Source organism: Podarcis tiliguerta, assembly GCF_965153285.1.
Source record: "Podarcis tiliguerta genome assembly, chromosome: 9".
Classification (NCBI taxonomy): domain Eukaryota; kingdom Metazoa; phylum Chordata; class Lepidosauria; order Squamata; family Lacertidae; genus Podarcis; species Podarcis tiliguerta.
This window is the reverse complement of record NC_139542.1, coordinates 10,168,769-10,180,978: the sequence shown is the minus strand read 5'-3', so window position 1 is coordinate 10,180,978 and position 12,210 is coordinate 10,168,769. Positions and strand designations below refer to the sequence as shown.

General features: G+C 45.3%; 1 protein-coding gene across 4 annotated transcripts in view; it reads right to left on the bottom strand.

Moving 5' to 3' along the window:
• The window catches only part of SHROOM3 (shroom family member 3), a 216,357-nt gene that overhangs the window by 117,324 nt on the left and 86,823 nt on the right, over window positions 1-12,210 (bottom strand). Inside the window, exon 1 of one of the 4 annotated variants that reach the window (XM_083398149.1) lies at window positions 8,624-8,763. The exons of 2 other annotated variants lie outside the window; for them this stretch is intronic. In XM_083398149.1, coding sequence (XP_083254275.1) covers window positions 8,624-8,646 — 23 coding nt within the window. In that variant the 5' untranslated portion in view covers window positions 8,647-8,763. Of the gene's footprint in view, window positions 1-6,063; window positions 6,128-8,623; window positions 8,764-12,210 lie in introns of those variants that run through there. One more of the 4 variants, XM_083398148.1, reaches the window with a different exon arrangement.

Sequence of the window (12,210 nt, the reverse complement as noted above, 5' to 3'; positions counted from 1 at the left end):
AGGGCATATAGGGCTGGGCAATGTATTGATATACTGTCCAAAACCTGTTTGAAGTCCATATCGTGATATCAGTTTCATAATGGCAATGTATCGCAAATCATGGTGTGTGTGTGTGATGCAAAAATCACAATGTGGGGGAAACCATGAAGCCAGCCCATTCCTCTACATAGCTCCATCCTTATTTCAGACATCCTGATATATCGATATATTGTGATGTTTAGCTGGTGATATATCACAATGTTGAAAAACAGATACCGCCCAGTCCTAATGGTATATCATGGCTAGAATTAACTTCTGTAGTCTCCTCCAGATTGTCAGTATTTTGCACAAGAGAGATTCCAATATGTGCAATAAAAGTGCTCTGTTACCCTACTGCAAATAACCCACTGTGTGTGTGTGTGTGTGCACGCACATTTTTTGTAATTTTCAAAATGGACTTTTGCTGTTAGGAAAGTGATGGGGAAATGCACTGAAAAGTGTCAGATAAACAGTTATTAAACAGGAATACAGGCAGCCAATACACAAGCAAATCAGGGTGAGTACTCATTGTTCTATAACCTCCTTGCAAACATATCAGAGCAAATGTGCAATAAACAGTGGAAATATTTCTGTAAACTTCCTGAATGCTAGATAAACAGGTTACCTGAAGGAGCCCTTGAGCTCATCCACAGTCATTGATGCCTTTAATTATTATTAAGAGCATTACCATTGGTAGTAGCGGGGATCTTAACACAGTAACTGACCTTAAAGGCAGACATTTTATACCACAAAGAATCAGACTGGACCACACACATATACATTTGCAGTGTAACCTTACAGCCACTCAAGACAAAAGCAATTCTACCTATTGATTTCCCAAAAGAAGACCTCTGAAGTTTTTCGCTCTGGAAAGTCCTTGCTGCAATAGTTAGGTGTGTCTGAAAATTGCTTTGTTCCCGTGATATCCTTTCAAGTAGCTGAAACCTGCCTGTAAGATTCTAACAGGTGCCGGAGATTATTTTTACTGCTTAGCTTCTACTATGGAAGTTCTCCCCTCTTCCCCTCTTCGTGCATTTGTGTGACGATCCCTGGGGACTGGAACCACCAATGAGACTGCGGGCGATCCGTCGAGTGCAATTGCCAGGGAAGGAGCCGCAATCACAAAGGATTAATCTTTTAAAGAGCTTATAAAGTTTCACGAAGGATATTGCCAAGCGCCTTTCAACGAGCCAATTAAAACATCACTCATCTTTTTGATATGCCCATTCTTCAGACTGTCTCAGCTGACTGCCTTGCTGGGAGCAAAAGCCTTTAAAGTTTATATTTAAACATGGGATACAAAGGAAGCAGGCGGGATGGGGGTTGTGTGTCAAACTCGCCATGCATAATGCTGACCCAGCCTCCCACGCTGATTTCCGACGCCAGCTATTGAGGCTGTGGGGCTCCCCTCCCTTCTGGCTGATGCCCAGACCTGGTGACCAAGTCCAACTAGCTACCCCGCCTTGCTAACTGCATTGGTTGATTTAAAACTTGGTTGATTCAGTGGATTTGCTGCCAAGGAGTGTGGTGGAGTCTCCTTCTTTGGAGGTCTTTAAGCAGAGGCTTGACAACCATATGTCAGGAGTGCTCTGATGGTGTTTCCTGCTTGGCAGGGGGTTGGACTCGATGGCCCTTGTGGTCTCTTACAACTCTATGATTCTATGAAAACGAAAAACAATGGTCTAGGTTGCTGGCAATCCTATGCACTGGATGGGAGGGCTTCTGGAGCAAATCCTACTTCAGCTAATAGAAGATGCAAAAGCTTTATAGTGATTTTAGGATGGCTCCCATTGATTTCAATGGGAATTGCAAAGAGGGGCTCTCCCAGTGGCTGTGACCCTCCGTTCTCATCCCTGAAGGAAAGGACGTCTTTTTATTTTTATTATTTCATCTTTTAATTTTTTAAGAACGCAATAATAATAATAATAATAATAATAATAATTTATTTTCCCAGTAGTGATGTATGGAAGTGAGAGCTGGACCATTAAGAAGGCTGATCGCCAAAGAATTGATGCTTTTGAATTATGGTGCTGGAGGAGACGCTTGAGAGTCCCATGGACTGCAAGAAGATCAAACCTCTCCATTCTTAAGGAAATCAGCCCAGAGTGTTCACTGGAAGGACAGATCCTGAAGTTGAGGCTCCAATACTTTGGCCACCTCATGAGAAGAGAAGACTCCCTGGAAAAGACCCTGATGTTGGGAAAGATGGAGGGCACAAGGAGAAGGGGACGACAGAGGATGAGATGGTTGGATAGTGTTCTTGAAGCTACCAGCATGAGTTTGACCAAACTGCAGGAGGCAGTGGAAGACAGGAGTGCCTGGCGTGCTCTGGTCCATGGGGTCACGAAGAGTCGGACATGACTAAACAACAACAACACCCCGCCCATCTGTCCAGGCATCCCCAGGCATTCTGGGCGGCTTCCAACAAAATATTAAAATACATCAATGCATCAATCATTAAAAGCTTCGCTAAACATAGCTGCCTTCAGATGTCTTCTAAAAGTCTGATAGTTGTTGTTCTCTTTGACATCTGGTAGGAGGGTGTTCCACATGGTGGGTGCCACCACCAAGAAGGCCCTCTGCCTGGTTCCCTGTAACTTGGCTGCTTGCAGTGAGGGAACCGCCGAAAGGCCCTCAGTGTCCAGGTAGAACGATGGGGGTTGAGAGGCTCCTTCAGATATAGTGGACCGAGGACGTTTAGGGCTTTCAAGGTCAGCACCAACACTTTGAATTGTGCTCAGAAATGCAGGGTCAGGACAAGAGCCTATCAAGTCCATGTGCCAGGACCCCTAAACAACATGACAGAGGCTCTTATGCCTAAGAAAGAAACACTTATTCAAGACTTGCCATGGCACAGGTCAAGCTACAGGAACAGATCACCAAAGACACAACTGGAGAGTTCGAGAACAGCATCAGGGGTCCAAGACTGGATAAAAGCTGCAAAGATGTCTTGCCAAATGGTCGCCCTCCTGCCAACTTTTAAAGGTGGCCTCCCTCGCAAGACTCTCATCCTAAGAGACTGGTACGCTCAAATAATATTAACAAGAACAAGTGTCGAAAACATCTGGTGGCCTCCATGTTGGGGACAGTTGAGGTAGGCCATTTTCAGTAACAGCTTGCCCACTTTTAGGGGGGGGAAATAGTCCTAAGCCAGCTACCTGGTGACTGGGAGCGGCTGCTGAGACCGCATTGAAAGACCTACATTGGCTTCCAGTACATTTCCGAGCACAATTCAAAGTGTTGGTGCTGACCTTTAAAGCCCTAAACAGCCTCGGTCCAGTATACCTGAAGGAGCATCTCCACCTCCATCGTTCTGCCCAGACACTGAGGTCCAGCGCTGAGGGCCTTCTGGCAGTTCCCTCATTGTGAGAAGCCAAGTTACAGGGAACCAAGCAGAGGGCCTTCTTGGTAGTGGCACCAGCTCTGTGGAACGCCCTTCCACCAGATGTCAAAGAGAACAACAACTACCAGACTTTTAGAAGACATCTGAAGGCAGCCCTGTTTAGGGAAGCTTTTAATGTTTGATGCGTTACTGTATTTTAATATTTTGTTGGAAGCCACCCAGAGTGGCTGGGGAAGCCCGGCCAGATGGGTGGGGTATAAATAAATTATTATTATTATTATTATTATTATTATTATTATTATTATTATTACCAGCTGACTCCAATCATGCTAATGTAAGGAAGTTGGTTTTGCTCTCCTTGAGTGACTCTCCTTCCTTATTGATCAGACCTTTCAGACCTTTTTGCTTGGTGGATGGATATTTGGGTAGATTGCTGAGCAGAAACATTTCTGTCCACTACTTTCTGATTCATCCTATGCTAGGGTTGCCATATTTCAAGAAGTTTTTGGCCAAAGTTGTTGAGCTTTTCAGACTATTTCTTTCAGAAATTTGCAAAAAACCAAACACTTCCAATATGGGCTGCCCCATGCATTCTGCACATTTAAACTGGTTATTGGAAATTCCAGGTGTATGGAAGCCCTATAAGGCCAAAATGCGAGGAGCAATGAAAAACAACAAAACTGAAGCGGTCTTGCAATGGAAGAGTTTTATGCTTGTAACTAGAGATTGCCAGATCGGTCTCTTTCTGATCTGTCTCATATTTGCATTTGACTGTCCATAACATAATCTGTATTACTATTAATCCTAATATGACAATAACAATAATGGACACATTTATAGACCACTTCACAGCACTGAAGTATACAGAGCAAAAACAGCAAAACACAGAAACGCACGTTCTAAAAACAACAAAGTTCAGCAGACGAAACCATCCACACAAACTCTAAAACCAAGAGAGCAATTAAATGAGGTATACAACTACTGTCAGTATTTCACAGGAGAGCTTCAAGCTCATATATGCGCATTAACTTTCTACTCTGTCACTCTAGGACAACAGAGCCACTTTAAAAACAAACGTTTTTGAGGATGGGAAAGTGATAGGAAAAGGCACTGAAAAGTGTGGGATGAACAAATGACTAATAGGAATATGCATTAACACCCCACAAGGAAATCAGAAGGGATGCTCATTCTTGTGCCGTCTCCCCGCAAGCAAATCTGAATGGAAGCTCAATAAAAGTCTGACACAATCTAACCCCCTTGTAAAGTTTAGGCAAGAAAATCAGGAAGGATGTTTAATCCACCCTGGGCTCCTATATGCACAGTCTGTCCTGTAGGCTCCAATATTCTTGGGAGGAAGGGAGGTGAATAAATAAAATAATAATAATTATGTTACCTGGAAGAGCCCTAAAGGACATTTGGAAATGGCCAGAGATTTCTCTCTTTCTGACACACACGTGTGCTTCAGATTTCCCAAGGAATGCAATTTCCAGAGGGTTAGCCATGTTAAGACTCTTGCAATCAAAACAATTCACCATCAAGTGTCACTTAAAAGCCTAACAGTATAAGCTTTTATGGACTCTCTACCGTAATACATTTGTTAGGCTTTAAAGGTTACCACTTGTTCCTTTGTTGTATTCTGAAACTCAGTGCACTTATTTCCAATATACTGACCAAAACTTTCTGGGTTTTTTCTTCCCAGACTTCTCTGGTTAACTCTCCTTGTTACATAAAACCTGAAAAGACTTGCAAGCCACAACTTATAAGCCAACTGTGTGTGTGTTAATTGTCCGCTTAAAAATAATAACAAATCCTACATGTTATTTTATTTGTTTATTTGGGTGGAGAAGCAGGGTAGAAATTCAAATATTTGCACACACACACAACTGATGAATAAGGTAATTAATTATATAGCACTCAAGCATACATCTCACAGAGACATCACCTTGCCAACAAAGGTCCGTATAGTAAAAGCTATGGTTTTCCCAGTAGTGATGTATGGAAGTGAGAGCTGGACCATCAAAAAGGCTGATCGCCGAAGAATTGATGCTTTTGAATTATGGTGCTGGAGGAGACTCTTGAGAGTCCCATGGACTGCAAGAAGATCAAACCTCTCCATTCTGAAGGAAATCAGCCCTGAGTGCTCACTGGAAGGACAGATCGTGAAGCTGAGGCTCCAAGACTTTGGCCACCTCATGAGAAGAGAAGACTCCCTGGAAAAGACCCTGATGTTGGGAAAGACGGAGGGCACAAGGAGAAGGGGACGACAGAGGATGAGATGGTTGGATGGTGTTCTTGAAGCTACCAGCATGAGTTTGATCAAACTGCGGGAGGCAGTGGAGTTTGATCAAACTGCGGGAGGCCTGGCGTGCTCTGGTCCAGGGGGTCACGAAGAGTCAGACACGACTAAACGACTAAACAACAACAACAACAAGCATACATTTCTGTCCACAAGGACCCAGTGACTTAGGAACTGTCGAGGGCCACTCACTTAGGTTCACAGCTAAACAACAATCTGAAAACAGCATCTCGATAAACACTAGCCTCGCGAAACTTGCTGGAATCTCAGTGAACTCAACGGGACAGCAATAGGATTACTCAATAATAAGCACATTTTGGAAGGTTTGTCCTATGCTTAGGCAAGCGAAGGATTCTAAGCCAGGCACTGGCATTGGATGTCAACACCTGCAAGTTAATTTACAGACCTTGATTTGGGCATCCAGCAAGCCAGGAACTTCAGAACACAGTGCAGATTGGAAGGCATGGCAAGTCGTCAGAAGCGCAAGTTGCAACCCTGCGCCCTGTGAGCCCCAATGCATGCGGCTTAGTCACAAAGAGACGACTCTCTGGTCAGGAAGCTGCTCCAGAGCCAAGACAAGAACAGATTCCAGGTTGTGCCTTTAGCTGACATGCCCGACTAATGATGCTGCTGGTCTTACTACTACGTGTACAGACACACTGCAGTCCTCAGCATTACTCCAGGCACTATGAGGCCACAGTGAGTAAGAGAGGGGAGGGAAAGAAAAAAAGCCTTGTGAAAGCTTTGTGCTTCAGGGAGAATTTGCTGGGTATTCAAAATCAGAACACGTACATAGCTCTGTATATATATTTTAATATTTTTATTTGATTTTGATTATACAGTGGTACCTCGGGTTAAGTACTTAATTTGTTCCGGACGCCTGTTCTTAACCTGAAACTGTTCTTAAACTGAAGCACCACTTTAGCTAATGGGGCCTCCCACTGGCGGAGCACGATTTCTGTTCTCATCCTGAAGCAAAGTTCTTAACCTGAGGTAATATTTCTGGGTTAGCGGAGTCTGTAACCTGAAGCGTATGTAACCTGAGGTACCACTGTATTTCTATGCTGCTTTTTATTCAAATGAATCCCAAAGCGGCTTACAAACAGCAAATAGCAATGACATGATAGAACATACAGTGGTACCTCGGGTTAAGTACTTAATTTGTTCTGGAGGTCCGTACTTAACCTGAAACTGTTCTTAACCTGAAGCACCACTTTAGCTAACGCGGCCTCCTGCTGCCGCCACACCGCCGGAGCACGATTTCTGTTCTCAACCTGAAGCAAAGTTCTTAACCTGAAGCACTATTTCTGGGTTAGCGGAGTCTGTAACCTGAAGCGTATGTAACCTGAAGCGTATGTAACCCGAGGTACCACTGTAATAAGAGCATCACAAATACAGCATGAGTCGTGTAGACTAATTTACACATCATCTGTGAAACAGTTGCAATCTGTAACACACAGTTAGCTCAGCAACAACTAAAAAAACAAGCTAAACGTCAAAATTGAAGCGAAAGTCTTGATTAAACAAAACGATACAGTGTTTATAATCTATGAAACAATATTAAAAACATTAACCAAACAGCAGCCAAAAGACTAATACACACTCTCTCTCCATGATTCATAATCTTTCACTCTATTCCTCTTATTATGATCTCAGTAGGAATATTCGGCTCAGGGGTAATGTGAGTTACTGCTAGAAACAGGCCCCAGGAATTAAGTCAAACACAAAATAGGGTTGTCTGGAGGCACCGAAAGGCGCAGTCCAAAAGTTGTGTGCCAAGATCCTGTGACCCCGTTGCTCCCTAAGTTTGACATAACCAGTCAAGACAGCGGATATAGACTGGGTTCAATTAGGCCACAACTTGATAGCTTACAGGTATGAATGGTTTGGCTGAGGCATTGGGTAAAGTCATTTTCCCTCCCCAACCCATTTGCTGGGAATACATCTAAGGATAAACCACCTCTAAAGATAAAGGGACCCCTGACCATTAGGTCCAGTCGCGGACAACTCTGGGGTTGCGGTGCTCATCTCGCTTTATTGGCCGAGGGAGCCAGCGTACAGCTTCCAGGTCATGTGGCCAGTATGACTAAGCCGCTTCTGGCAAACCAGAGCAGTGCACGAAAATTCTGTTTACCTTCCCACTGGTGCAGTACCTATTTATCTACTTGCACTGGTGTGCTTTCGAACTGCTAGGTTGGCAGGAGCAGGGACCAAGCAACGGGAGCTCACCCCATCGCGGGGATTCGAACCGCCGACCTTCTGATCGGCAAGTCCTAGGGTCTGTGGTTTAACCCACAGCACCACCTCTAGGGGGCCCCTAATTACCTACATCAAATAGTGGTACCCCTGAGGGATCCCCGGTGGAGGAGTGCTATGGTCCTAACTCTTGCCTAGGCATCAGACAGAAGCAGTTCCTTACAGATCTCGTCATTGGGATACCCTTAACCACAGAGGAGCTGGGAGAAGTCTAGGCTTAAAAGGTAAAGGTAAAAGGACCCCTGACCATTAGGTCCAGTCGTGACCAACTCTGGGGTTGTGGTGCTCATCTCGTTTATTGGCCGAGGGAGCCAGCGTACAGCTTCCAGGTCATGTGGCCAGCATGACTAAGCCGCTTCTGGCGAACCAGAGCAGCACACAGAAACGCTGTTTACCTTCCCACCGGAGCGGTCTCTATTTATCTACTTGCACTTTGATGTGCTTTCGACCTGCTAGGTTGGTAGGAACAGGGACCGAGCAACGGAAGCTCACCCCGTCACGGGGATTCGAACCTTCTGATCGGCAAGTCCTAGGCTCTGTGGCAACCGCGTCCCTTAAGTCTAGGCTTACCCAATGCCTAACCGCCAGTCGAACCTTCTAAGGCTCACCTTCACATGTCACCTGACCATGGAAAGTAGGCAAACTTCCTGGTGGCTTCTGTGGCCTCCATCAGTGCTGCCCAGCCCAAATATGTATGATCTTATGCTTACCATTTTTGACCCAGTCTTTTCATTGTTTGGTTGATAAGAGTTGCTCCTTTCTACCTGCCTCCTCGCAGCCTGATTGATAGTGACAACGTAACAAACATCACAGCTGCCATTGAACAAGGAGTGGTCCCTGCCGGCAAGGCTCCACTCTCTCTCTCCGTGCAGCAAATCAAGTCCAAAAAGAAAACATCTGGAGGCTCCGCAGCTATAATTAGATCCTTGGAAGGTATCGCAGTTGCAAGAAGGAGGGAAGGATTTTAATTACACCGGGCGGCTGATGCAGCTTTGTGGAACTAGTTCTGTAATGGCCAGCTCTGTTGCTGCTTCTCTAGAAACCACAGCTACACCCTAGCTGGGGCATTCCATGCAATGCTCCATTTGAAACAAGTGATTTTCTCCTTTTAATTTCCGGAGCAATTAATCGTAGATGATAATTTCAACTCAGAATCAGGCCAGGCTTAATCTCTGTAATGCACCCTTTCCTAACCTGGCTTCCTCCAGATGTTTTAGCTGGGGGCTGATGGGAAACTGAAGTCCAAACATCTGGAGGGTGACCGGTTGGGAAAGACTGTACCATGTGACTGTACCATCAAAGAGGAAGATGCTTGAGGAACGTTGATGTTTGCAAGGTTAATAGCCAGACAGACTTCCTCACCTCTCAAAACAATTGTGTAGTTTTGAAATTAGCTATCCGGCAGAGATTGCAATGGAGTTTGTGTTTAAAATTGTGCATTTGACGAGAAAATTTGTTTGGAGGGGGGAAAACCAATTCATAAATATTTTCCCTTCCTCCCAATTTATTTTACTTATTTGTTATTCTTGTTATCTCTATTTACAAAATCGATAACGACAATGTCTCTGATCATCAATGAACTTATTTCCAAATAATAATAATAATAATAATAATAATTTATTATTTGTACCCTGCCCATCTGGCTGGGTTTCCCCAGCCACTCTGGGCGGCTTCCAACAAAGATGAAAAATACACTAAAATGTCACATATTAAAAACTTCCCTGAACAGGGCTGCCTTCAGATGTCAGGTAGTTGTTTATCTCTTTGACATCTGCTGGGAGGGCGTTCCACAGGGCGGGCGCCACTACTGAGAAGGCCCTCTGCCTGGTTCCCTGTAACTTGGCCTCTCGCAGTGAGGGAACCGCCAGAAGGCCCTCAGCACTGGACCTCAGTGTCCGGGCAGAACGATGGGGGTGGAGACGCTCCTTCAGATATACTGGACCGAGGCCATTTAGGGCTTTAAAGGTCAGCACCAACACTTTGAATTGTGCTCGGAAACGTACTGGGAGCCAATGTAGGTCTTTCAAGACTGGTGTTATATGGTCTCGGCGGCCGCTCCCAGTCACCAGTCTAGCTGCCACATTCTGGATTAGTTGTAGTTTCCGGGTCACCTTCAAAGGTAGCCCCACGTAGAGCGCATTGCAGTAGTCCAAGCGGGAGATAACCAGAGCATGCACCACTCTGGCGAGACAGTCTGCAGGCAGATAGGGTCTCAGCCTACGTGCCAGATGGAGCTGGTAAACAGCTGCCCTGGATACAGATTTGACCTGTGCCTCCATGGACAGCTGTGAGTCCAAAATGACTCCCAGGCTGTGCACCTGGTCCTTCAGGGGCACAGTTACCCCATTCAGGACCAGGGAATCCTCCACACCTGCCCACCTCCTGTCCCCCAAAAACAGTACTTCTGTCTTGTCAGGATTCAACCTCAATCTGTTAGCCGCCATCCATCCTCCAACCGCCTCCAGACACGCACACAGGACCTTCACCGCCTTCACTGGTTCTGATATAAAAGAGAGGTAGAGCTGGGTATCATCAGCACGATTTCACATAAATGCAGAGCAGATTCGGTCCTGATGCAGGTGAGGAAGGAAGCGCAAATCCGTTCGCACTTCCTTTTCCTCTGCATTCTGTCGTATCTAAAACAGACATCTTCTTCCATGTCCCCAAACTGACAAAGAAGGGCACGCATTGCCTCGTGGCACATGCTCAGGCAAGGAGCAAATAAAGACATCCCATTAAATGTGACCACAGCATTATGAGACCAAGCTAAGAGCGATCAGCACAGACGCCGTTTATTACTATATAAAACTAGGATAAACAAGGAGCCAAGGGTGTTGACCAAACAATGGTCCTGTAACCAATTCAAAGAAGGATAATTGTTTCACATGGCAGTAAAACCAAAATGCTGCTTTAGATGTGGTGACCACTTCTTTTCTGAGTGTGTCGCCCGTGCTTATTGCATTGTGCAGTAAATGTGGTTAATTCCTCATGCACAGCTTTTATTGTGGCATGGCATGAAACCCGAGTAAGAATCTCATGCCTGGATTAACCACAGCGAGAGACCACCCTCTTCGTAAAGACTAGTACCGTTTGCTTCTTCCACAGAACCCTATTATAGAAATTCTCCCACTCCCAAAATATCGCTGCCAATATGTACCGCACCTCCATTTCTTTTACGATACGATACAATAATCTTTATTGTTATTGTCCCATACAGAACAACGAAACTGAAAAAAATCTACATCAGACATTAAAAAAACCAACAAGTCTGCTATCCCAGCTATCCCAGCCTGGTTAACCCCCTAAAAACTCTGATACCCCATAATTAAATACAATATACTCCCATAGAGGCTCCTTACACTGCGTTTAAAACCAAAATCGCATTTGGATAGAAACTGTTTCTCAGGCGGCTAGTCCTAGTCTTTATAACCCTGGACCTTCTTCCAGAAGGCAGAAGCTGAAAGAGATCATTTCCGGGGTGCGCACTATCCTGTGCTATCTCTACAGCTTTCTTATGGCACCTGGAAGCATAGATTTGATCCAAGGTGGGAAGAGTGCACCCAATTATTCTCTCCGCAGTCTTTATAACCCTGGACAGCATTGTTTTCCCCCTGACCGTGCAACTCCCAAACCACAAACACAGACCATCAGTTAATACACAGGTCCGTTCTTAACCTGAAACTGTTCCTTACCTGAAGCACCATTTTAGCTAATGGGGCCTCCTGCTGCCGCCGTGCTGCTGGAGCACCATTTCTGTTCTCATCCTGAAGCAAAGTTCTTAACCCGAGGTATTATTTCTGGGTTAGCGGAGTCTGTAACCTGAAGCGTATGTAACCTGAAGCATATGTAACCCGAGGTACCACTGTACAGTGGTACCTCTGGTTGCGAACGGGATCCGTTCCAGAGGCCCGTTCGCAACATGAAAAGAACGCAACCCGCAGTGGCGCGTCTGCACACATGCAGGTTGCAATTCACCGCTTCTGCGCATGCGTGTGACGTCATTTTGCGCTTCTGCGCATGCGCAAGCGGCGAAACCTGGAAGTAACCCTTTCCAGTACTTCCGGGTCGCTGTGGGACGTAACCTGAAAGAACGTAACATGAAGCAGACGTAACATGAGGTATGACTGTAATTCTAGAATCACAGACTTGGAAGATACTCCATCTGTTCCAACCCTCTGCAATGCAGGAATGTAGAATCTCTATACATTAAGCCACACCATTCCTTATGTCATTTATTTATATCCTCCAAGGAGCTCAACGCACCTCCCCATCGCCGGACGCATTTTATCCTGAACAA